At 43.0% G+C, this 26,931-nt stretch overlaps 2 protein-coding genes across 9 annotated transcripts in view; one reads left to right on the top strand and one right to left on the bottom strand.

Moving 5' to 3' along the window:
- The window catches only part of VTI1B (vesicle transport through interaction with t-SNAREs 1B), a 37,161-nt gene extending 16,228 nt beyond the window's left edge, over window positions 1–20,933 (top strand). Inside the window, exons 6-8 of one of the 8 annotated variants that reach the window (XR_010381006.1) lie at window positions 1,182–1,295; window positions 10,701–10,806; window positions 11,203–20,933. Coding sequence is in view for 4 of the 8 variants with exons in the window: in XM_010976610.3 (XP_010974912.1) it covers window positions 1,182–1,278 (97 nt within the window). In the remaining 4 variants the exon portion in view is untranslated. Of the gene's footprint in view, window positions 1–1,181; window positions 1,508–4,898; window positions 5,483–9,782; window positions 10,289–10,700 lie in introns of those variants that run through there. The other 7 variants (XR_010381008.1, XR_010381005.1, XR_010381007.1 and 4 more) reach the window with 7 other exon arrangements.
- Window positions 1,467–26,931, bottom strand: ARG2 (arginase 2). The gene is made up of 8 exons (XM_010976608.3): window positions 26,741–26,931; window positions 25,778–25,850; window positions 9,151–9,328; window positions 6,611–6,770; window positions 5,649–5,743; window positions 5,355–5,459; window positions 4,259–4,395; window positions 1,467–1,944 (listed from the first exon to the last, which is right to left on the bottom strand). Exons 1-8 carry the CDS (start codon window positions 26,849–26,851, stop codon window positions 1,739–1,741), a joined length of 1,065 nt encoding a protein of 354 aa, XP_010974910.1. The 5' UTR covers window positions 26,852–26,931; the 3' UTR covers window positions 1,467–1,738.

Below are 26,931 nucleotides of genomic sequence, written 5' to 3'. Positions count from 1 at the left end.
GGAAGAAATAAATATTGTATAGTTAAATATCCCAGAACAAAATCCTTTGTTAAAACTATTGTACTGCTGAGTTGGAGTAGTGGAAAATTTGTTCACTGGAAGTACTTCTAATCCCAGCTGACATTTCTCAGAGAAGACAGCACATGGGACTAGAGCTTCATATTCCTTGAAATAAGTTTGTAAAAACATGATTATAAAATTTCACTGCTACTGCTTAGTACTTATTTTTGACTCTGCTTTGCCCTTCATGGGGGTCAAACCTCTTATTCTGTCTTGTTAGCAAGAAGTTGACTTAAAAAAAAAAGAAACTCTTGAGGTAAGTGCTGACAACAAAACCAGGGGGATAAGGAGGAAGTATTGCCACTGAGGCTGAATTTGGGGTAAGTGGGTGGGTAGTATGCCTGAAACAAAACTAAAACTGAGCCATGGAACCAGCAAGAGTGTGAGATTTTCCTAAACAGTGGTAAATTCCTTGTGCAACAGAGGGAAACGTTCAATTTAGAATGAACATGAGATCCAGACATGGGATTCTTTGTGTTAACAAAAGGTAGTAAAATTTACTACCTTTATAGAGATACCCATTTGGGTTGATAGAGGAAGAAAGAGTAGGAAGAAAGAAAGGCTAAGACGTTCACAAGAGGTTGAAAGGCACTTCCCAGCTTCTAGTTACTTATCCCAACCTAGAACCCACCCTGAGCTCCACTCGGACACTGGGGGAGAGTCTGCTGCAAACCCTCATCCTAGTATGTGCTCACAGCTGTAGTGTGTGATTAACGCAGCTCTTTAGGGTCAGTGATGTATTTCTGCTATATTGAAGTATATGATTCAACCTGATTTCAGAAATGGTATACTTTTCCACATTTATATTTAATATTTTTCTAACTAGTCCCTCCTAGAAAAGCCATTTTTAAAGTGAAATAGTAAATATTATTTGAAGACATTTTAGAGTTAAAAAGTTTTATGCTTTGGTATCTGTTGTCCTGGCCTAACATTTCTGTGAGGTAGATGGTGTTCCCAGCTAAAGAATCTTATAAATAAGTGCTGAGTGTCTGTGTGAACAGAAATTCAGTCTGCCTCACAGTATCGGGCCTTGGCCCCAGGTCAAACCCCTGAGTATTAAGAATGGAAAGAAATAAGGTCACCCAGACTTCTGACTACATCCGCTTTGCTTCTCTTTGCAGAGTGACAACCAACAAGCTGCTACTTTCCATCATTATCTTACTGGAGCTAGCCATCCTGGGAGGCCTGGTCTACTACAAATTCTTTCGCAGGCATTGAACCTCCTACAGAGAGAGGTTTGTGGACCAGAACTTTGACTCTGTGAATGGTGTTAGAGATGTGGAAAAATCATATTACTGCTGTGAGCTAACGGTTCAAGAATGCACTGTGTAGCCAGACTATGGGAGGAGGGAGGGAAGGTGGAAAACCACTTAAATGTGAAGGAACAGCAATAAGACCGTATGATATACCAAGGTAATAAATGCTGTTTATGACTTCTGTAAATTTACATAGTGATCCAACATATTAATACCTTGTGAACTTCAAAAAACCAAATACATTTACAGTAGTAGTATTGGTCACCAAAATGAAGGGGAAGGAAACTTTACAATTGTGAGAATGCGCAAATGTTCTCATTAAGGCAGTATTGACCCAGACAGACCACCATTTAGTATCTGTCACCTCAAATGCCTCACAACTCTGAAATGCCCATCGTGACATTGTCAGGACACAGTATTTCCTAAATTCTTACACGTTCTTCACTTTCTGATTCATCTGGTGAACTGGGAGTCGGAAGTTGGTCATAGACAACGTGCCCTCCCTCCCTTGTCTGACCAAAACTTGAAGCAATCACATCCACTGCCAGGCCAGCTGTAGCCTTGGCCTCTTCCTCTGAAGCGGCCAACCGAGGATTGACTTCAACAAGATCCAGTGCTGAGAGCAACCCTGAAAGAACAAAATATGACAAAACCTCACAAAACTTCCTGGCTGCCACTTGCAGTGAGGGTTGTCCCATCTGAGCAGAACAAGCCAAGGTAAAAACAAGTCATTTTCCTCTATCAAATTATCCACTCTCAGGAAGCCCTTATATATCATCCTCTTGGGCATGAATTTAAGTTGAAAACACTGATATACCAGAATACGATTGAAAGAAACCTTTAAGGTAATAAAATAAATTCTCTCTGTTCAATGAACATAGCAGCAGGCTTAGCTGACAGGCTTTCTGGATAGGTCAAGAAAAGAGCTGGAGTGGTTTGGTACTAGGAGTTTCCAACGTATTTTCTGGGAAGATGCATCATTTCCAGTATTTCTAGGAACCTCCCAGACGCCTGCCTGTGGTTGTGTGAAGAGACCTCCCGTTTCTCATTAGCCAGAGCTCTGTTACCACTTTGGAACTCTGGTGCTGTATCTGTACCTCTTAAGGCCCCACATGCCCTGAAGTAGTTATTACTGCATATCTTACTCTCACCCTTACAAGCCTGAGCTCTGGGGGCAGGTTCCATGTCTGACACAATTTTTAGGGCTCAGCAGACTGACTTAGTATCTTGCACTTGGTCATGGGAAGACTCAGTCATACTTTAATTTGAACTTGTTACCTTCTGTGAGGGTTTCAGAACTTGTGCCAAGGGGGTTGAGAAGGGAAGATCAGACCAGAAAAGAACCTGTCCAGACCTTCCTTCCACTCCCTTCCCTCCCGCCCCAACGCATACATACACACACCCCCTACTTCTGGGGTATTTAACCTTTTAGTTGGTTATTCTGGGTGAAGTTCATCTACCTCTTCAAGAGTCATCTGAACAAACTAGGGTTGGAGAATACAAGTATCTGAGACTATTTAGGGTGGCCATAAAGCCTGGAAACATGGGTGAATATACCTAATGGTTTATAGATATTACACTATAGTACATGTTATGTTCAGTGCTGTTACATCGGTCAGTGTGCCGTCCCTTACTAGCAATGCATAGTTCAGAGCACTGTGCACAGCCACTATGAGCAGGCACGTTACTGTAGCATTTCCACCAGTTCCTGCTCACGCATCTGTGTCTGATAATTTGTGTATCTTGATTTCCACTGACTAAACCTGGACCTTCTGCATAACCCAGAGGTAAACCAAGAGGGTTTGTGCTATTAAAAATATGTATTACCCATGTTTCCAGATTATTGCCACCTTTAATTTAAGCAAACCACTGCATTTAGTTGAGTGTCAGGACAGTCAGCCTTTTGGAACATAGTAACAGTGCAGCCAGAGAGGGAGGGGCAAGGTGTGACCACTGCCTCGTCTAGTGCTAGAGGTTACTCACCCCTGCTCTAAGTGGTGTCACTGGGAACCAGAATGGAGAATTGAACTTCCAGGTTCACTGGCCAAGGACAATCGACAACATCTAAGATTGTAGGTCTGAGAATGAGACTTTTGCCCCTCTCAGAGCTGACAAACAAGCATTCTTTCCCTTTCTGTAGTGCCTAAAGTTCTAGTAGGCTCCGGAGCCAAGGAGACCATTTCTCAATTTCCATATCTATCCTAGTCAAGGGTTTCCTATGGTCCTGGATCTTTCAGTCTGGGTGTCTGTACCTTTTAGACCCCAATTTCATGAGATGGTATTGAAGTATCATGTGACAATTGTTTAAATTTTGCAATGAAAGGTCATTTAAATTAGCCTTAAGACCAGAAGTTTTCTGACAGACTGTTTGCAAACAAGGATGAGTTTGGGACAGTAACCTCTTGTAGTTACTCTTGATCTAGCATTCAGCTTACTAATCTTCCTGTCAGCCATGCATTCCAGTATCCCCATATTACAGGCCCTGTCAAACAAGCTCTAGTATGTAAGACTTATATCAGAGGACCCAAGATACTGTCCAGCTTTGAAATATCTTCAAGAGAAGCCTTAACTCGACATTCCCAACTCCCAGCGTCAGGGTAAAAATCACAGCTATTTGGCCTTGCCTTTTAATCTTAACCTATTTTTAGATAATTCAGATGTGAAGAACCACATCAGTTTGGTGTTTATTATAACATTAAGTGTTTAAGTAGACATAAACAATTTTATTCAGTGTTGCCTTAGCATATGTTGTCATTAGCCAGGTCCAAACATGCCTCTAGATAACTATCCCGCATTAGCCTGACCACATGACTTTTAGCTATAGAAGTTTAAACAAAAAAAAACAATGTGTGCAATGACATGTAATAGTAGATTAGATCCCCTGGCAGCCAAGAGGCTTCAGTGTATTTACTTACGTAGTTAACAGGTTGATCACTGCTTACCTGTATTGTGTATTTCCTCAGTAACATACATGCCTTCTCGATAGGTCAGTCCCCCTACAACAGGGGTTCCTGTGGCTGGAGCCAGTGTAGGGTCAAATGCGTCAATATCAAAACTCAGGTGGATTGGCCTTTGTCTTCTTGAAAGGAGAATAAGAGAACAGTCATTTGGGTTGTGCTTGGACATTCATCCTTCCTACAGTTGCAACTCTTTGATTTTGTTGCTGTTAATCCTACTTTAATACAACGGATTTCCTATTCTAAAGTTACTGAGTATATTGGTTTCCTACACACCACTTCATAATTTTGTCCTTTGTTCTATGTGCCTCAGACAAACTCCAACTTCTGTTTATTTCTGACTTACTCTGGGCATTAGAGCCTCTTACATTAGGAACTGGCAATAGAGGAAATTCTTCACTTCCGCATGACACTGAGTTCTGACAGATTCTAGTTTAAGCTGGACTGATCTAGGTTACATTGCTGTTATTCTCTCAGTAAAACAGCAGCTGAACTTAACTCTGATTTTATGTCTGCAATCTGACCACCTCCCATTTCTAATAACTTCAGTTTCACTCCCGTGCCCAGTAGCTGAAGCTAACATACAACACACACCTATATCTAAAGTATTTCAACTTCTTAACAGCTTACGGCATGGCATACTACCAGGTGGAAATCAGTCACCCAGAAATGAAGACTCAGCACTGGGAAATGTTCTTAACTAGCATTTGATTAGTATTCATCTGCCGTCTTTCCACACCACCAAGATTTGCTTAATATAAAACTTTCAGATGAAGCAATAGTGAGACTGGGAAGAAGAGGACAGTTGGAACAATGAACGCTTCTCATCTCAAGAAGTAAGCATTAAAAATGAAGCAAAAGAGAAATTCATGAGAGAGAGTTTCTCTCCTAACCCCAGAAGAAAAATACAACCTATGTTTCATAGTCTCCCTTTCTGAATTATTTTTATATGTACATATTTTGCTTTTATTTTAAAAGAAAAGCCATTATCCTCAAGAGACAGGCTCAAGTGTACAGCCCATTGGGAGTCTACCCTATTCCTTTTGGGATCTAGAAGTTGACATCCATTATAGTTACTTACTTGCCAATCAGCAGATCGAACGTCTGTTCCATGACCTTCTGTATACCAAGTCGATCTATGTCTCTCATGGAAAAATACTGAATATCATAATTCTTTAAAATAAAACTGGTGAGATATAAAGGAAAGAAGTCTTAGTTTAAAGAACATTTTTAATCAAGTGTGTGTGTGTTGGGGGAGGGAGGGCAGGTTGTCTTTATAGTGACCTACAACAAGTTAACGAGACAAAACAACCTACCAAATGGAACATAAGTGGCCAGGACAGGCCCAGAGCTGAACTCTGATGTGTCAACTTACTGTTCAGGAGGGTCCACGTCTCTTAGCCCAATATATACAATACTTGGGGAAGAGATACAAGGTTTGATCCAGGAAAATCCTGGGAGTTGTGGTACCTATGAAGAGAGGAATGAACAGGATTCATCAGAGATTCTTGATCCCACCAAGATAATCACTATGTGCTTCCCAGTGTATGCAGTTTACATTCTCCTCCACACAAGACACACTTCATCTGGGAAAAAGAACTAACAGAAGTGGGAATGATTCAGAAGGGCAATTGAAGAACACAGATAGCTTTCCCAAGAAGAATAAAAAAAAATACCTTCTCTTAAGGTGGTCTTGGCTTCTTATTAACTTACCTAAATAGCAGGAGTACTGATTAGCCCATTTCCACCTCTTTGCACATTACTGAACTGTTTAGATTGGTTCTTGAAACATAACCCAGTTGCAACCTCAAGTTGCTGACAGCCAAAACATGTATTCTGCCTAATGAATAACCTTCATACTGTCTTGGTTTAACTTGGTCCTTCACTGAGGGGAGGGATATACAGATTCTAGTCTATGCCTAACATGGTCTCCCATGTCTTCTGAACAGCTTGGGAAAATACCACCTGGAGGTAATCACACTTTTGCTTGTCTTCTAGACCAGCATTTCTGAGAGTGAGTCCTAGGAGCTTCTAACCAAGAAGTCTTGGGGCTATGGGTATATCAGCCACTAGAGTTACTTACCTACTAACACATTCCTTTATTATGAGATTATGAGCCCCCCAGAAGACAGGGGCCATGTCCTACTCATCTTCATAGCCCCAGCACCTAGATTGCCTGGTCCAAAATAATGTTTAATGAACAAATGAAGGAGTGGTAAGCATTTCTACCACCACCGTAAACCCATCCTTCACAGAAATCTTACTGAACTAGACCGTCAAAGCTCCTGGACAACACCTGTAAGCTGTTCAGCTTTCTCTTCATTTCAGCCCACTGACCTTGTCCTGTAGTTCTCTGAGGAGAAATGAAACTGGCTGTCCATGGAGATTTCCAGATGACGTGGTGAGGGGTGTATTGATGTCAGCGTGGGCATCAACCCAGATTACACAAAGGTCTGGGCAGTGCCGGGCGTGGCCACTAATGGTACCAATTGCCAAGCTGCAAAGAACAAATACAGTCATCTTAAAGGCACTCCACTTTGTAAACATCACCAATAACAAATATCCTCAACCAACATGGCTCACACTTTGTCCTCGGGGCAAAGTCAGGGCCCCACACTGAGCATGGATTTGGGTGAGACAGAGTCCCTTGGGCTGTTGTTCCCAAAGATGAACCTTGAGAAAGAGGGAGAAATGGAAGGCTCTAAAGATTCAAAGCTGATGACTGGTTATCCCTGCAGTGTGATAGGTGTCATTGCTGCCCCCAAATCCCTTTAATTTGGTCCATTAGCCTTGGCCCAGAAAAGAACCTAAAATATTAGTTCAACAAATGAAATCCTGTTAGAGGATATGACCTATATGTAGCAACTCACAAATACTACCTAATACCTCATGAGACATCAGGGAGATCTCATCATTACTTTCAAAGAATCAGTTATACTAACTTATTAAGGAAAAAATGAGGATTAAACCTTTTTAGAAAGATATGTGATACTTCCTAAAACAAGAAGTCGAGTTTTTAAAGACATTAGACAGGGCAACCCAGTTAAAGATCTCATTAGATCACTGAATAAGATGGAAGTTTATTTGTGTGTTATCTTGTATACATTAGCATTCATGTATCACTAAGGTTTGTTTTGCTTTCCTTGTCCTTGGTCGCCGCTTACATTAGTTAACTGTCCTTTGTCGGCTGTAGGAATATAGCAGATGAAATCATGGTTGGAAAGCTGCCCAAGCTTCCCAGGAACCAAAGAGTTTGACATTGATGGGAAATGCAGTGTAAGCATCTTAGGAACCAACTACAGTGATCTTCCTGGTCAGTACAACCTAAGAGCATTCAGTGCGCCGTGTCCCGCATAGGACCTTTAAGGGATAGCACAGTCTAGTGCTGAAAGCACTGGATTAAGTCGGAATACTGGGGTTTTTTCTAGGAGAAACTGTGAAATTGGACAGTAGGAAATAAGAAAATTTCTCTAGTCTTCAGTTTCCCTTTCTATAAGATAGGGCTATAATAATCTTGGCTCTGTTAAGTCAGAGTTGGTTTGATGATTAAAGCAATAGTGTATGCTGTACTATTCAAAGGAGCTAAGTGACCTAAAAATGACACTTCCTTAGAATATTCAATAACTATTCCCATCCCTTCCTTTTTAGAATCTTCCAGATAGCCTAGGTTTTAGCACTGGACAGGAAACAGGGAGCAGTAATAGAGGTGTGATCTAGACGGCTGCAGACAAAAGACAAACCAAATAGTAAGCCGACCAGAAGACACAATAAATGAACTGAGAGAGAGAACTGAGCCAAGAGGCAAAAGACCCTTGGGTTGTTTAACCAGTTTCAGTAGAGAACCTTGACACTTTCTTATTCTGCCTAAAATTTTATTCCTCATGAGGAAATCTACCTGCCTTTCCAGTTAAGTGATCTGAAAAGCTCTCTGAGCAATTCAGGGAATGTTGCTAGATTAGATCTCAAGAAAATTTAATTGCCCATAGAGGTCACAATGGACTTGAATCCCAAGTCTGCTACTTCCTGGCCTTAGAGCTTGGGTAAATTATCTAGCCTCTAGTTCCTCAGTGTTCCCAGCAGTAAATTAGATAAAGTTGTATCTTCTCATGGCATTATTTTGAGAGGATTAACTGGGAATATGTATGAAGTGCTCGATACTCCTAGTACTTCAATGCCATTTTTTCTTTCTACCAAAAAACTTCATTCCGTAGCTCAAATCACACTCCCCTATGAAATCTGACTGTTCTAGCCCAGACTGATCTCTTCCTTCTCTAAGAGATAGAATTCCATTTTTTTTCATTCCATGTGTATTTATTTCATCTAGTCCTAATCAATCACAAGCTTCCCATAATCCTCAGCACCACCAGAGAACACATCAGCACAGTGCTCGGTCAACTACATGCTGATTCCCTGAGAGGCAGAATCTACGTTATTAGTCACCTAGGGGCCATGCTGTGGAGGTAGAGAATGTATTCACATGCCTAGTGGGGAATTTGCTAAGAAACCTATTAGCAGAAATACTTAAAAAATAAAAAGCCTATATTCAGCCTGTTGACTGATCTTTCTAATTCTCCCAAATATGAAGTCATGAAACAGTTAAGAAAGTTTTCCAAGAAATAAGCATGACACACACTGTCTAAACTTTGCTTAGTCTACGTCTGAACTTGTCCTCACACTACGTGATGTGTCCTACAAAGGAAACCACACACGCCTCCAGTGGCTCGTGATCTTAGACATTAAAATAGTATGCACATCATACCCTAAAAATTCTGAAGGGTATTTTACTCAAGATGAGAAAACTGAGACAAAGAAGCTCACTGATTAGCCTGAAGCACCATGCAATCCAGCCCCTCCACCACCCCCGGCTCCCAGCTTACCTGTGGTCCCCTCCCACTGTGACGCAGCTGTAGCCACCTGACACCGCTCTGCTGACCACCTCAGCTAGTTCCTGGTTGGCAAGGCCCACTGAGCGAGGATTCACTATCAGATTGTTGTAGAGATCATCTTTGGGAACTGGAGTAAAACTCAAATCTCCGAAGTCTTTAAGGTGGCAGCCTGGAAACAAATGAAAGGTGACAAGATTAATTGTGTATGTTATTCCAACTCTTACTGACCTGGATCACACATAACAACTGGCAAAGTACACATCATACTTATTTTATTATTGTAACTCAAAACATCACATGACTGGGGTAGGATTATCTTAGTCCTCCCAGCAATCCCGTGGGGTAGATCCTGTCAGGAACACCATTTTACAGATAAAGCAGCTGGGTTTTGGAAAGTTAAGCCCAGAAATGTTCACTAACTTGACCTAACAATCAACAAAATTGGTAGCAATTAGACCCCAGATATCCCCAGATTATAAAGAGAAAGTAAAATACCTAAAGAAACCGACAGGATTTCTGTTAATGTAGGACAAAGAAACATGCATAGAAGTTTTCATATTATGAACTTCTAAAAAAGTAAAATAAAAGGCCAACCTGAGGACCTAAATATTTTTTACTTTCAGGATGCTTTAACAGTTATTACTTACAAGATCCCAGACCCAGTTCTAACTGCTCGACATAAATTCTTACCTAAGACTCAAAACAATCCTGTCCCAGGCAACTGAAGAATCCGTTCTATAGAGGGAACTGAAGGAAGGTCACACAGTTGCTAAGTGCCAAAATCAGCATCCAAATCCAGGCCACCTGCCCCAGAGTGTGTACTGTTGACCATGTAGTTTTTATATCAAAGATTCCGTCTTGATTCTGACCCTTTTAAGAAGTGATGAGTCCTCTCCAAGGAACCGACAAGACGGCAGAAATGGAGCAGAAGCAGCAGTGGACCATCCGCAAGTTCACCCCCCGCAGTGAGCACCTAGACCAACCACTGGACGCGCTGACAAAGTGACCAGCCACAGAGCGCTCCGCAGCCTCAGTGGAAGCACCCGCACGGGGCCAACCCTAGGGCGCGGCCCACAGAGAAACCAGAGGTGTTGACATGCTCTGGCGGACAGATCATCCTGCCCAGAAGGTGCACTTCTACAACTGCAAAGACCTTGTTAACTCTGTGGAGTGTATCACCAGGTTAATTCACAGCCTGGATGGTGGGTTCTCCTAGAATATCTAACTACATTTGCTCTGATTCCTTGCCCACCAGTCAGCCTTCTGGTTATTCACCTAGTTTCCCAGGTGCTCTCATAGCAGCAAGAGGGCTTCCTGACACAGTGGATGCTGAAGGACTGCAGCTCACCCTAATTACACAGGGGCATTTGGTTAGCATGATCTCTGGGTCTGAAGGCCTGATAAGCTCTGCACACATCAAAACTTCAGTTCCTGGGTCCACAAAGTTGAGGACCAGACGCCCTGAAGAGATTAATACCTCGAGAGGTCCTCCCCGAGTGGCCCACTCTATGTGACTCCCAACACTGCTCTTTAATTTCCAGAATAAATTCCAGGTAAGGACCGGAGACAATGAGTGCCAAAGGAGCGAAAGGAAATTCAGTGAGGCTCAGAGTAGCCAAGGAATGACCCCTACACACCTCACATCAGGTAAAGTTTTTACCAGCACAGTTGTGCTATTTTTGTTGTTGTTCTCTCCTTATTGGCATACAGGTTTTTTTGTAAAATTGGTAAGGAAGTGTCTAATGGTGAAAGTCCCCTATCTTAGTCCCCAGGCTTGACTACTCTGTCCTTGCAGACCTTTATGCATAAACATAATGTATAATATTCTTTAAAATAAGGTTGTTAGCGTAAACTGCTGTAATGAGCCCTCCCCAGAACAATGGCTTCAACACAATAGATTGGTTTCTTGTTCATTTAATGCCCCTGTGTTCTAGGTCAGCAGAGCGCTTTCGTTCATATGATTCAGAGACCAGGCTCCTGGCTCGTGGCTCTGCCACACCTTGGGCTTTGCCATCTCGTGTGGCTAAGGTTAAGTCTCCCCAGGTTCAAGGCCGCAGGAGAGGGAGAAAGTATTGAAGGCACACCTCTACATTTAGAGGCCCTGGCCTACAAGTGGCACATTATCCCTGCTCACGTGGCACTGGCCAGCAAACGCAGGTCTACCTTCCACCCAGAAGAGGATGAGAATGGACTTCGGCAGACAGTTAAACCTGTGTCACAGTGAGTACTTTTAAATTCTACTGCCATAACCTTTAAGTGATTAAGAACTCAAAATACAAACACTTATGTTGCTGATCCTATCTTTTGATAAACCAGACTGTTCCAGTTCATCACAGAGCTGAATGGGCAAATTTACCACGCCGTCCTCATGTAGCCTCTTAGCAGCTTTCTCTTCTAATGCCTACCATACTGATAGCATTGTAGCACCCAGGGACTCACGGAGTAGAGCCCAAGATTGGTTTCTAAAAAGAAAATAAGGGCCTGAAAGAAGGAATGCACATGCCTTGTTTGGAAACAGTTGAACTATTTAATAGAAATGAGATGTCTGCATACTGGAGCAATGAGACATGAGGTTGTACAGAACATGAATTGTGACTCAGGCCAGTTCTTGAGAAGTAGGGAGGCTGATGGCAGGTTGACCTTCTGTAAGAGCAGGATGAACTGAGTAATAATGAAGCTATTACTTTATCCGAGTGCCATGTATGGCAAATTCTTCTAGTCTAGAAGACCCAAGAAAGGGTCTCACTAATTTTTAAAGAATTTTGAAATAACAGCGAAAAGAGTAAACATTGTAATATCAAATATCTGTCTGTCATGCTTGAGGGAGCTGTCCCTTTCTCAAGCTTTTTGTGCTCAAGTCAACTCATCTGCAAGTCTAGATCAGATGAGGCATAATGTTTCATTGCTGCTCTTTCTTCTCTTAGAAAGCATTGTAGGACGAAATGAACCTGAAACTTCAAGGAAGCGTCCATGACAAATAGATCTGGAATCAACTTGAAAGGGCTCTCGTTTTTCACTTGCAGTGGGGGAAGAGTCAAGCTCTGTTTATACTGGCACAGCCTCATTGTTTCTCTCCCTGGTGCTGGTAATAAAAATACACTGACGACTACTCTGATCTTTTAGGCCTGGAAGTTACCTTTGGCCTTGATAAAGCTCTCAGGTTCCATCGGAGTGGAATGAGAACACAAGTGCATCAACAGAATGATGCAACCGGAAGAAATCAAAACAGCCCTATCTGACCTTAGCAATGTCTGTGGACAGCACTTCTATTTCAGGGCCCTCATCACCAGTGAATCCCCGAAAAGGTGCCAGTGACAGGAAAGAAGGAAAAGGAACTGTGCTAGATGCGTTTTTAGTGGTAGCTGCTAATCCTCACTTCCTCTGCTGGTATCGTTACCCACATACTTCAGAAGAAATTCAGCAAAGTTAAATCGCTCCAACTGTTGAGAGCAAGCCTGAACTCTCCTTTGGTTAGAGCCTCACATAAGAATGATATGAGTGGGCAGGCGTTTTTTGACTTTTCCCCCTTGCTGTTCTACTTACAGGCAGCTCCAGCTGCTCCCAAGGCTCCCAGCAAGTCAAGACAGGTGGGTTCTGAAGTGAGCTGGCACATGGGTGAATCTGCCAAGCCACAGGTAGCCCACTGGCAGAATATTAGACTTGGAGAAAAGCTAGGGGTCTATTAGCATACAATTCTTTTCAAACTGTTCCTGAAGAGGACGGAATGTTTATGACTTACTGGGAATAACACAGGGAAACCTGCAGAAAAACAAAGACAGATCTCATCTGGTGCTAATACTGATGGTTCTTAAAGTTATAGGCTCAAATATTGGACATGGCAGATTTTGCCCTAAAGGGAATTCTCGGTATTTTAAAGGAATGCACCTGCTAATTCTTAGAACCTCAAAGTCGTACCTGGAAGACCAGCATACTGAAAACAAAGTGGCAATGTTACTGGAAGTCTAAACCAGGAAAAGAAAGCTAGAGTTAATTCAGATCACTTGAAGTAAGCAGAATTTCTCTTACCCCCAAATGTGATTTGGGTAATAACCTTTGAAGAGACTTACAAGGTAAACTCATTTGGCTACCACCAATAAAATGCAGGGGTCTGAATTCTATTTAGTGCACTTAACTCCCAGAGGCTGTACGACCTCAAGAACCACGTGTCCTGGGGGTATCTGAGGATAAGCTCTTTGCTTCCTTAGACCCATCCTCCAAAATAAGTTTGATGCTTTAGGGAAAGAAATCCTATCACGCAAATAACACTATTTGTTCTAGTTCACTACTTCGGAGTCCCTCAGAAGACTGCTCCAACCAGTGCTCTCAACATCTCCTTCCTCCCCACCCTGTTCTCCTGTTCACCCGGAGGTGTTCTCAAAGGCAGTGAAGACCACAGCTAAGAAAGACAGGGGCAGGGAGTGTGGCACTGGGGGTTTGAGGACGGACAGTGACCCCAGGCATCCAGGCCAGTCATTTCAGACATGTCTATCTAACATATACCAGAGTTAACCTCAAGAACAACTGGTACAGACATGGTGTTAATAGATGCCTTTGCATAAATGTGATCCCTGAGTTAAAAAAAATACAAATACAAAACAAGCTCAAAAGTTTGGCTCAAGACATATAATTGAGATGACTTGCAACACCATTGATATACACCATTGATTTGTTTCCTGCTAATTGGTAACCAGCTAAATGTGTCCTTCTGGCTGAAGGAAGGCAGTGTATCACCTGCTAAAGACAGGCTTAGTAAGGGATGCCCCTGTGACCCCAACTCATGTCAACCCTCCAAGCACCTCTAGATCACGGTGAGCCAGCTCAGGCTTTCTCCGGCAGACTGTCGGCTGATGGCACTTGGCAGCCTGGTTCCAGCCCAGGCAGGGGCGGAGATAAGAGGAGCGTTCCTCTGGCTTTGTAAGTCACTGCAACATAACCATTTTCTCTCATTTATTCAGAACAGGATGGTTAAACTTTAGAAAAAACATCTGCTGTTAACATGCTGACAAAACTTCAGCTACTCCAATACCTAACCACAGGAACAGACAGTGACAATCCTGCAGGATAAAATATCGCTCTTCAAAACGTGGTTTTTTTCTTTTTAAAATTCTTGATGCTCCACCTTGTTCCAGAAAGGATTTAAAGGGAGACAGACACAACAGACTAGTGACTACAGCTCTGCCAATGAACAGTCCTGATGTGCAGCTCCCTGCCCCAGACCTGAGCTAGCATCCTGGTGAGCCTCCCAAGGAACCTCAACAAACAGGTGGACCACATTCCCTACTATTCTGGGCTGAAAGCAGAGTGCACTGCAGATGAGTGGTCATGGTGGGTCAACTTGCCACAACAGACGCAAAGGAAACAATCCCTGTCCTTTGGTCCCCAACTTCCAAGAGGAGTCAAGAGTCCAGCCAAATTCAGACTCCAAGTTTGTCCCACCTCATGCAGTTAATGAGGATTAAAATGAGATAACAAGGAAAAGCCTACACGTACCAAGGGTTACATCATTAGTGCAACTAGATGAGGCGTCTTTGTGGTTTTTCTCCCCACCCTACCCTTTTCCTCAAAACGGATGTTGTAATCAATCTAAGACTTCCCAAAACCTCTTTGTAATATGACTGTCATTTTGATAAGAATGAGTTTTTGGTAAGAAGTAGCAAACAAACACAAGCCCACTAATTTCCCACCGAAATGGCTCCTAAAGAGTCCAACATTCTCACACAGCTTGAATTTTCTACCTTCCCTATAAGAGCATAAAGGCCTGGCTAATGTCACTTGGAACACCCAGGTCTCTGAAAGCCCTCACCACAATGCCACACCCTGCTGTGACTCAATTTTCAGGTCACACAGGAAGGAATTTTCTACTTCTCTTTCTGTTCGGTGGTTCTGGTCTCTAAGGGTGGAGGAGGGAGCCAGGAAGATGCTGTTTTTCTTTTCAGATCTTACCATTATCACACCTGCTGTACAAACACACCCACACTACCAAGAGAGCTTGGTCATTAATAGAGAGGGACACGTAAATGTATTCAAGGATTAAATTATTTAAACCAACCACAGTAATCCCTTAGGCTCTAGGCCTCTGAATGGTGCCATTTTGGGTATTGAAGAAATCACGCCACTTCTGTCTAAAGCAACTAGAGGTCAGCCTTACTTGAAGCAGGCATCATCAGACTGGCCGTCATCACTTGCCAACATTTAGCTCAACTAAATTCACCTGGTACCCAAACACCTTATATGAGTTAAACTATTTGATATATGACAGCTACTCATTGAGTCATATATTTTATCCATTTTTATCCGTTTTTTTCCTTTAATGGAGGTACCGGGGATTGATCTCAGGGCCTCATGCATACTAAGCATATATTTTTAAAATCTGGGAAACCAGGTGGCTTCTGAGGAGCAAACCATTTTGAGAGAAAGGAAATAGTGACCTGGGAGAATCCCAGAGGTCACGATGTGAATGAAGTTCCAGGAGAAAGTTAGGATGCTCTGTCTCCTTTTTTCCTTCAACAGAAGCTGACTGTGTGCCTGGCTGCAGCCTTCAAGGAGCTCCCAGCCCAGTGAGAAGACAGATGGGGAAAGCACAGCCTGGTGCGAACTTCTGTGGTGCAGCTGTGCACACAGTGTGACAGGAACCGAGGAAGGTGCTGACTCAGACCCAGGATGAGCCAGGAGGACCTCTCAGAAGAGTCAATATCTGAATCTTGAAGGTTTTAGTCAGGAATCAAAGGAGACAGGGGAAAGGCTTACTGAGCAGAAGAGACATGATACCTCGGGCCCTGCGGAACAGCGCACAGTCCCCCTGAGCCCAGGGTTCACCCGGGAGGACTGCAGAGAGATGAGGCAGGAGGCGGCGCTGGGCCAGATCCTAAATGCAGTAGGGAAGTGACGAGTCAGATCTGCACGGTAGATCTAGTGATCAGGTGGCTTGTGGGAAATGGTCCTGGCCTGCAGAAGAGCAGCTCCTGGGGGCTGTGAAGACAAGGCAGCAGGAGAGAATGGAAGAGATTCCAGCAATCCTTAGAGGGGCTGTAGAGAAGAGAGAAAGGGTTTGCCCTCCGGCTTTCTGGCTCTACTATCACCAGAGATGAGAAAGACCACAGGGGAAGAGAGTGGAGATGACGGTAAGTTCAGTTTTGTATACGTTGGCACTGGGGTGTTAGAGACTATCCGGTTGATAATACATGGAAACAAGTTAATGGCTCAGTTCTAGGCAATATTCAATGGCTGATAACACCACTCCCAGTGAAGTGTACACCACTACCTATGAAGCAGTATTACCAGAAAAAAAAAAATTGAACCTGTATGACACCAAGGATCTATCCGATAACCAGTTGACAGGAAATAGAGAGGACAGAAGGTCGTGGCACAGGATGCCATAGGGATGCGATCTGCAAAACCCAAGCTGAGATTCTGCAGACAAGTGACCTAGTTCCTTCCACAGACCAACTGCAAGGAAGAAGGAAAAAAACAGAGGAGGGGCCTATAAAGGACTGAGGAGATATCAATTAATACTGACCTTACTTGGATCAGAACTCAAACTGAAAAATAAACACAAAAAGTTTAAGCCAACTGGACAATGTGAACTTAACTGGTGTAAGGACGGAGACAACTTGAAAATTGACTTAATTATCCTTGTTGAAAAGAAGGGTAATGACTTCACCCGCCTCCCCTATCATTTCAGAATGTCTTTCTCTGTCCTTTTCAAATGTAGGTAATTAAAAAAATTAATCTTTTTTTCTTTTCGGGTGGGGGGAGGTAATTAAACCTACTTATTTATTTTTGGAGGAGATGCCAGGGGTTGAACCCAGAACCTCGTGCGTGCTAAGCATGTGCTCTACCACTTGAGCTACACCCCCCGCCCAATTGTAGGTGATCTTTACAGTGACTAAATAAGCCTCACAACCCAAGAATGTTTCCTTGAAGACCTGGGAACCATCTTTTTGAAATGCAAACATCTAGGGCTCCCACCTCCCAGCCCTCCTGGCAGACTAGGAGGCTAACTTCGGGGCATGGTTGGTGGGCCTTTGCTCCAATTTGAAAAAAACAAAACAAAAGTGACCTCCTGCATTAAGATATGAGAAGTTAATTTGCTCCCCCAGACAAAGCCAATCAACTAACAGGTGGTCACTCCAACTTCCATGATAAAGTTAGGGTGAGTTACATGTGATAAAAAGTGTTGTCAAAGGAGAACTAGTTATCATTAATCTTGAAAACATGGAATGAGTTGCACCTGCTTGGCTACAGAAACGAATAAGGTTTATCTTTGGGATCTTTTAGTAAATTGCCAGATTTAATGCTTATTCTATAAACTGTTTTCTTTTTCTACCACCTTTGTGGATAGGTTCTTGGTTTGGAGAATATTTTTTAAATTATATTTCCCCAATACTAGGTATTTGATATTAACTTATTTTAGGTGTGATAATGGTATTGTAGTTAAGTTCTAAAGCATTCTTGTATTTTGAAGACATATAAAAGTGTTGGAGGTAAATCTCTGGATGCATCAGCATACAGGTGACAGGAAATGGACAGACTGCCAACGGAGGTAGCATAAAGCAAGAGGATTGAGGGCAGAACCCTGATGAATACCAACACGTAAGGGGTAGGAAGCAGAAGATCTAGCAAAGGAACCTAAAACCAGAAGAGCACAGTGTCAGTTTCAATAAGGATGAAATGGTTAATAGGGTCAAATGTAAAAGTTGCAGGGGCCACCGTGTTAGCAAGTAGGTCAGAGAGCTCAGCAACAGTGATGCAGTGATGGCCCAGGACCCCAGATTATAGCAAGCCGAAGTGTGAAAGGCAGTGGGGAGGCCGAGATGGTGGCTAACAAAATAACCAGATGAGAGCTACGGCTACATACGGCAGAAGGGGATAGGAGGTGGGGGTAACTATCCAAGGGACACGGTAGTAGAGAGAAACTGAGAATCAAGGGGAGAGAAGGAATAAGTGCCAGAGCAAGGGCACTCAGAAGGCAGGAGGGGATGGGATCTAGAGCACAGGGAGATGGTGAGGCTGAGGGTCACTTACCGGAACATGGCCCCTGAGAAAAGAGACTAAATTCACCATCTTCCCTTCTAACTGGCTGTGGCCATGTGACCCACTGCGGCCAAGAGGATAAGCAGTGGTGTCCTGCAGCAACTTCTTGGGAACCTTCCTTAAGGGAAAGCACAAGTTCTCCCTTTGCCCGGTTCTTGGTTCATTCTTACATCCTGATGCCAGAAATGAGGCCACAGCCATCTGGGACCATTAGATGGAGGCCTTGCTGGTAGTGCAGCAAGGTGAGAATCTAGTTCTGAACTTCAAGGAACGAAGCCTCCAAACCAGCTGTGGACTTCTCTCTAGACTATTTCCTGGAGATTGAAATGAATTATTTTTCTTAAACCACTGTTATTTTGGGCTCTTATCATGTGCAAGCATACTCACCTCCCACAGGGAGGACCAGATACCTCATCCTCTCAGGAGAGGCTATAGCATCTCTGTCCGTACAACTAACTGGGGGGTAGGGGAGAAGAGCTGTATGTTAAGAGTTCATATCTGTGTTGGAAGAACAGAGCCTGGAGGATTAAGGGTACAGACTTTAAATAGCTGTCTTGGAAAATGTGAGCAGAAACACGAGGAACAGAGGACTTTCAGAAGTTGGAGACCATACATTTATGACGGTGCTACTCAGTTTCTTCAGCCACGTTAAGAGGGGAGAAGGCTGCGGATTGCACCAGCTGAGGGGCTAGGTTGTATATGGCAAGAAATAAGCTTCTCAACGACTTCTACTGCTGACTGTGTGACCTTCAGGCCATACTTTTTCCATCCTCAACTTTTATTTATAGAACAGTGTGCTAAGTGACACATTGAAAAATTTTTTTCAAGCATGCAGCATTATGGTGTCCCTCTCTGTAGCACAGAGAAGCTACCACCTCAAGTGACCTTCCTTGTTCAACACATATTCTAACCTATTTAAAATTTTTTCCTTTTTAAATTTTAAATTGTGGTAAAATACAGATGACAATAACCATCTTAGCCATTTTTAAGTGGTATTAAGTACATTCACAATGTTGTGTAACTGTTACCATTCATCCATCTCCAGAACTCTTTCCATCTTGCAAAACTGAAATTTTGTACCCATTAAACTGTACCTCTCTCCCTCTTTCCCCAGTCTGTGAACCACCACTCTGTCTCTAAATTTGACGACTCTGGCATACTTTATAAGTGGAATCATACAATATGTCTTTTTGTGACTGGTTTATATCACTTAACACAATGTTCTCAAGGTTCCCCCATGTAAACAGCATATATCAGAACTTCCTTCCTTTTTAAGGCTATTATTCCATTGTATGTAGGTACCACATTTTGTTTATCCATTCATCCATCAACGGACACTTGGGTTGCTTCCACCTTTTGGCTATTGTGGATAATGCTATGTGTGCAATGATATGGGTGTACAAGTATCTCTTCATAATAGTACTTTCAATTCTTTTGGACATATGCCTGGAGTAGAATTTCTAGATCGTATGTTAACTCTATTTTTAACTTTTTCAGGAAATGCCATACTGTTTTCCACAGTACCTGGATGATTTTACATTCCTACCAACAGTGCACAAGGGTTCCGATTTCTCCATATCTTCACCAACATTTGTTAATTTTTTTGTGTTATCATAATAGGTGTCATTATTTGCTTTTATGGTTAAGAATCATATAATAGCAAGAGCCTAGCACAGTGCCTAGACCATAGTAGATGTTAGGTATCAAGCAACTTTTATTACATAAGATGTGAGTTAAATTCTTTGCTGCCTTTTTCTAAACAGGAAAGATATGGTTATATTGAAATTTGCCAAATCCCAGTTATCTATAATAGACTTGCCGATATTCAAGTTTGTCAGTGATGTATGCTTTTGTCAAGACATTAGCAAATCACTAATTCCAGAAGAGCTTTATCACGCTCCAAACAAAAACCAATACCCATTAGTGGTCACTCCCCATTCCCTCTCCCCACCCAGTCCCTGGGAATCACTACTCTGCTTTCTCCTTGGATTTGCCTATGCTGGACATTTCATATAAATGGAGTCATATAATATGTGGCCTTTTGTATATCTGCCTTCTTTCACTCAGTATAATGCTTTCAAAGTTCTTCCACATTGTAGCATGAATTAGCAATTCATTCCTTTTTATAGCTCAATAATATTCCATTTTTTGGATATATCACCTTTTTCTTAAAAACAAATCTCCGAAAGGAACCCTGATTTCTGGCTTTATTTGAAAACCTGGAGATGAGTATAGCAAGGCCCTCCCCTTCCCCCATGACAACCACTGGTGAGACCTCAGTAACAGCTTTTTGTTCCCTGAACATTCCAGGCCTTTTCATCTCAGGGTCTTGGCAACTTTATTTACTGCACTTACCCTCTGCCTGAAATGCTTGTCTCCCAGATATGCACGTGGTGTCTTTGCTTACCTCTCAAAGGTCTGCTTACATGACCTCTTCTCAGTAAGGCCTCCCTACCTACATCTACAGTGCTTATCCTACCCTCATCCTTGCTTTCATTTATTTTATAGCATTTATTGCATCTGTCATATTGTTATGTTTTACTCATGTCTGTTTCCAACCACCCCTCATTAGAAAGTCCCATGACAACAGGTATTTCTGGCTTGTTCACTATTGTATCCCTAGTACCTAAAACCTAGTAGTGCTCACATTTTTTGAATATACAAGGTAATAAATGAACTTGTTACAGTTTTTAGTGACTAAAGCTGCTAAGAAAAATAAACCTAAAAATGATATTTAAACAGCTTTGATGCATACTTTGTATTAATTGACATTTTAAATTCAGTGAGTTTTGGCAAATATACAAAGTTCTGTAACCGCTACCATGTTCAAGATATAGAACATTGAAAATGAAATAAGTCACAGTAACACATTAAGGTAGGTCTGTTTACTATAGTCAGGTATGCCTAGAACTTGAAGATGCCTTTAATTAAAACTTTAGGCTGCTATTTCAGAAGTTGTACTAAAGAATATGATGGTTCAAAAGTTAGAGCACCAAGAGAACAAGGAATTGCTAAAACCCAAAGGAACTATGAAATAAAGGCCAGAGAAAGTGTAACCTAATGAGTCATATTAACTACAAGAAGGCTGTGTCAAGTATTGGGGGGGAAAGCAAACAAAAGAACAAGAACTCATTATCAGGGCCCGGGCAGAGAGAGGCTTTGCCTATTCCAGTCCACACAGTAATTTGTTTCTCACTGGAATTTGTAAACTGATTTATTAGTCAGGATCTTTAAGCTGCAAGCAACAGAAACCGTTCTGGCTAATTTCAGTAGAAAAGCTATTTTTCCAATTTGGGTAACTCCCAGAATCGTTTTTAGGGGACCAAAATTTGGTTTAAAGGCCACGTGGCCAGGAATAACGGCCCCCCAAACCCCACTGCAGGATGGCCCAGTGAAGATACTCTTGCTGCTGGCACCTCCACTACAAGGGAAAGGACACACTGCAGCTTCACGGGTCACCCCACTGACACTGGGCAGAAGCTACTGCTGGGACCACTGCCCCTCCTTCCGGGATTTCAAGACAAGGTTTAGGATGGGTGTTTCTTTGAGTGGAGCCTAGGTCAAGTGCCCACAACCCCAACTGCAACAAAAGCAAGGTGGAATGTGGGTGGAGGTAGATGAGGGTCAAGTTATACAGTGCTTATCTTACCGGTTGTTAAGTATGGAACACATACCACTAGTGGTTGTAAGTCAAATACCAAAGTGTAAACCTTAAACTAAAAGTGTATCAGAAAAATGCATCTAGCACAAGCCTGAGATTTCACTGTTTACTATAGGAACAGGTAGGTTTTAAAAGTATAAAGTTTTAAAGCCAATTTAAAGAACACCAAAATAATATGACAACTTAGCATAGATGATATATGAATGACAAGACTGAGAAGCATGGATGCAGGCAAAAAGCCATGGAAAGACGAAGCAAAGGAGAAACACAGTCTTAAAATGATCACTCTGGTGGCAGTCAAGAACAGGAACCAAGCAGGCCAATGGGACAAGAGGCACCACTGGAAAGTCAGAGCCATGTGCGAGAAGGTCAGAACTAGAGCAGTACCATTACGGGAAAGGACTCCAATCATTTAGGAGGGGAAAAAAAAAATCAACAAGACTTGTGATCAACAGATGTAAGGGACAAAAGAAAAGAGATAAGAACTGTGATGGTCTCAGAGTTTGACTTGAGTAACCAGATAACGAGTGATAGTGTGAAACAGACAGTGGGAAGACAGCAGGACTAGCAGATTTGAAGAAGAAAATGAATTTTGTTTTGAACCTGTTGAGTCTGAGCCATCTGTGAGAGTGAGAGGAGGCTACTTAGAACAAAGTTGGAGGAACACTGGGGACATGTCAACATTTGAGGGGTGGGAAAAAGGAGGATCCCACAGAGGAGTCCAGGAAGGACCAGTCAGTGGAGAGGAGGCTCATTAGAGAGTTGAGTCTCAGCTAACAGAGTATTTCAGGAATAAGGCGGTCAGTTGTGCAGCAGAGAGGCCAGCAAAATAAAGGCTGACAAGTCAGTGAGCTTGCTCAAGGCAGTTTCAGTGGAATGGTAGGATGGAAGCCAGGCTGAAGCATCACTATCACACAACTAAATGTGTGATGGCTAGCACTCTCAACCAACCACAGACCCCTGAACTCACCTGCCAATCTGCTCCTAATGAACAGCTCTCGTACCTCAGAGCCTTACACTACCTCAGGCCCTCTACGAGTTCTTGCTGAAGCCAGCTAGATTATTGGGTCTCAACCAAAGAGATTCCTGCTCTGCTATCTGATGGGGTGCCAAATGAACAGGAAGAGTAAGTGTCCCTAGCCTAGTTGAGGGGAACCAGAATAGCTCCCAAATGGCTTCCTGAACCCCAGGATCCTTGGCCTGGTGTTCCAGTGGCTGTCACTGCTTCAGTACCACAGCTGGGTCAAGTTACCGAAACTACAGTGACAGACACCTCAAACTGTTGGTCTCAGTTTACAGCTATCTTACAGAACACTCATCCTACTTCTGAAGGAAAGAGGGCAAACAAATTACCATGGCTGCAAGAGCTAACCAGAATCAGGAGCAGAGCCCCTGCATCTGAGCCTTGCCAGAGCAATTATGTCTTCATTTCTCTCAGGCTCTTTTTTTTTTTTTTTTTAATTGAAGAACAGTCAGTTACAATGTGTCAATTTCTGGTGTACAGCACAATGTCCCAGTCATGCATATACATACATATATTCGTTTTCATATTTTTTTCATTAAAGGTTATTACAAAATATTGAATATAGTTCCCTGTGCTAGACAGAAGAAATGTTTTTTATATATATTTTTTATATAGTGGCTAATATTTGCAAGTCTCAAGCTCCCGAATTTATCCCTTCCCATCCCCTTTCCTCCAGTAACCATAAGACCGTTTACTATGTCTGTGAGTCTGAGTTTCTGTGAGTCTGAGTTTTTTTTAGATTCCACATATGAGTGATATCATATGGTATTTTTCTTTCTCTTTCTGGCTTACTTCAGTTAGAATGTCTCAGGGTCTCTTAATACACTAAAATAAATAATTACCTGAGAGAGGAACCATTGAGTGTCCTTAATAAGCCCAGGGAAAGAGGAAAACAAACCCAGAAAAAGTCAAACATATTCATTCAAGAAAACAGGAAGTTTGATGCCATGGCAACACCAGCAGCCAGTGACATCAGAGCAGAAGGAGAGGAACAAAAGGATTTATGACAAGTTACCTTTCCATGGGTCTTCTCTCCCTTGAAATTTGACCCATGCTGCTTATGTGATGGTGCTTGAAGGACTTAAGTTATTTTGGTACTGTTTCAGAACACAGCAATTAAAACTTCTCTTGGTACTTTTCTCCAACATATTCCTGGAGATGAGCCAAAACCACATGCCAGAAATCTGCTGAGTGTCACGATCTTATTAATATGCAATGAGGTTCTATTTCAGACTGCTGGTGATACTGGGCTACCAATCAGCCACAGGGTTAAGGATATAAATTGTAAAACTAAAAACATTTGAGAAGAATTAAAGGGGAGACCAAATAAACAGAAGCTTCACCATCACTTTAGGTTGAGGGTTTACAGGGGAAGTATTTGAGAGGTGACGTTTAGGGAGAACGGCTTCTCCAGGCTGGAGTGGAAAAATACCAGGAGCTGCTTCGGGAAAGGAGGTCTACAAGGCATGAGTAAGAGAAGCGGCTACAATGTGCCCCTCCCCCTCATTCAGCAGCCTCAGCTGTGTAAGAGGCTGCAACTGATTCCTGTCAGGAGTCTCTGAAGGCAGAATCAAGCAGCGAGCAGGCAATTTGAGCAATGCCAGGCTCAATTCATCAAGAGGGCTGCAGGTTTATCCAGAAGTTAAAGAAGTGATTACCAGAAATTGCTTCCATCAGTGTAAAATTACACTATTGAAAAAGACATTGTGTTCAGCTGATTTAAAGGAACAGTACTCTTCATTTATAAGAGGGAAAACACCCTTCCTATTAGGTAGCTCATGACACATTAAGTCTTAATGTATCTCTCATCTTTAGTGGTGAACTTGGGCAATTACTAAAGTGATTAATTATAGTTCCTTCTTCAATAGGGTCTCTATTAAAACCAAGACACTACATACATATGTAGCCAGAGGTGTATGAAGGACACCTCAACTCAAGGTGACATCATTATTCCTCTGTGTTTTAGAGGTGATGACTCACCACAGGGACTCAATGGACTCAATGATTAGCAGAGAAGGTTTCAAAGCAAGCATGGGGAAGGGATTCGTAGTTCACCTAGATTCTGTACTATTATCTCCAGGACCTATAGCTCCCTACTGCCATGCCTTTTGCACTTTATAGCTCCAGAAAAGATATGTGAATGGCCCTAATTGAGGAAATAGCCTTGAACAGTAGCCAGAAACATTTGGGTTAGATGTAACGAAGAACCTTCCTTCCATAAAAGGTATTGGAATTTGGTGCCCCGTTACTAAAAGAAGGGTTTTCCATTACTACACAAGTGGCATCTATCTTTGGGTCAGATTTATGTCTGGTTCTGTCAGTTTAGACTGCTATCCTGATTACAAGACTGAAACTTTACTTTTAATTACCTGGGGGTGCTTGTGAAAACGCACGTGTATGAGTTCCACCTCAGAGCCAATAAACCAGATTCTTCCATGAAGAATCTGTATTTTTCACAAGTAACCCAAGTGATTTTCATTATCAGGGAAGTTTGAAAAAACACAGATCTAAGGTGCTGCTTACAGTAATAAAGGGAGGAAATGAATGATTTAAAGAGAGGAAACTGGTTAGACAGATGAATCATAAGCACCTCATGACTGGGTTAGGAAAGCTAGAATTTTGGGGAAAGGTTGAGTGCAGTCAGAGCTGGAGCCAGCATACCCTTCTGCAGCTTGTTCCAGGCCCTGCCTCACTCCACTTCCTTGCCTTCTACACACTCTCTTTATTGCAAGCAGACTTAGCCTGAAGACTCCTCAATAGATCTTAAGCTGCAGGTAGAATCTAAAAGAGGATGAGAGAGTACACAGCAGACACTGTGCAGTCAGTCCCTGGATATAAGAGAGTAAGACTCTGAAATGATCTGTTACCAGCCCTCAGACATCTAAAATCCAGTCACTTACCCAAATTGGAAAGCCTTTTCATCAAGCCCGCTTCTCTTATAGCAGCAGGACCATATTCCACTCCTTTTCTTTTCTGTAATGTATACACAGTTAGATGTGAGGGAAAATAGAAAATTAAGACCACTTCAGTTCACAAAAATACAGAAATCTGCAATCCTATACTTAGTTCCTAACAGATCCCTCTGAAAACCCTTTTATTATTTTCACCTGAGGTCTGGTCATCTCAAACACTTGCAGGGAAGGAGGAGAAAACAGCAATCACTGGAATCGAACCAACCTTCCAAGCCCCTCGTTGTGGGAAGGGAAAGCAGAGGCCAAGACAGGGAAAGCGGCTGAACCAGGTCAGGATCTGGTTGTTGGATGTTATGTGCCTCTGGCCAGGGCCAGAGCCCGGGACTTCGCCACCAATGAGCTCTCCACGACTGCAGGTTTCTTTCATTGAGGAGAGAACAAAACAGCTCCTCCCGTCTTCCCGCCGCCAGAGAGGCAAGCGCCAATTTCCGTTCCAGTTAATGCCCCTTCTGAGAATGGACCCTGAAGCCTTAAATCCTCGGCCGCTTTCTTTAACTTCTTCTCCCTTATTTTCCACCGGGGATTCTGGCCGGTTTCTCCTCCTGCAGCCTCTCCATGAAATCCTCTCCCTCCTTTCCTTTCCTCCATCACCCCAAGCGGAACCCACCACTTTCTCGCTTCTCCGGGGGAGGCCGAAGAAACCTGCCATCCCGCTGGCCCCTGCCCGCACTGCAAACAGGGTGCCCTCCATCCCCTCCCTCCTTCCCCGTCTTCTACCGGGGAAAATCCCGGTGCTCTCCCAGTGCCCAATCGCGGGAATCAGCCACCACGTCCCCTCTCGGTTTCTCCCCATCCTCTCCTCGCCTCCCTGTCGTTCCCACTAGCCCCGGTTTCTCTAGGTTCTGGGGGGGGCGGGAATCCTGCCCCAAGATGCCAGGTCCCAGTTCTCACCTGTCCCTGTGAGAATGGGGCTCCAATGACAGCCACAGAATGGACGGACTTCCTCGGCACGGAATGCACTTGCGCCCGGAGGAGACGCGAGAGGCTGCTCCTCAGGGACATGATGGGCAGCGCGGCACGTACCCGAGCAAGCAGCTGCTGTGCGGGACTCGCTGCCTTAAGTGAGCGGGGCCGCTGGCCGC

Source organism: Camelus dromedarius, chromosome 5 (genome assembly GCF_036321535.1).
Source record: "Camelus dromedarius isolate mCamDro1 chromosome 5, mCamDro1.pat, whole genome shotgun sequence".
Taxonomy (NCBI): domain Eukaryota; kingdom Metazoa; phylum Chordata; class Mammalia; order Artiodactyla; family Camelidae; genus Camelus; species Camelus dromedarius.
The sequence above is the reverse complement of the archived record's forward strand: the minus strand, read 5'-3'. Positions and strand labels throughout refer to the sequence as shown.

What these genes read in the sequence shown, in the direction of transcription:
- ARG2 (XM_010976608.3), bottom strand. Translation starts at nt 26,851, where the DNA reads ATGTCCCTGAGGAGCAGCCTCTCGCGTCTCCTCCGGGCGCAAGTGCAT. An exon ending in GAAAAGGCTTTCCAATTTGG is followed by an intron (nt 9,329 to 25,777) that starts GTAAGTGACTGG and finishes ATTTGTTTCCAG; the next exon opens with GCTGCCACCTTAAAGACTTC. An exon ending in TCAGAGAACTACAGGACAAG is followed by an intron (nt 5,744 to 6,610) that starts GTCAGTGGGCTG and finishes CTCTCTTCATAG; the next exon opens with GTACCACAACTCCCAGGATT.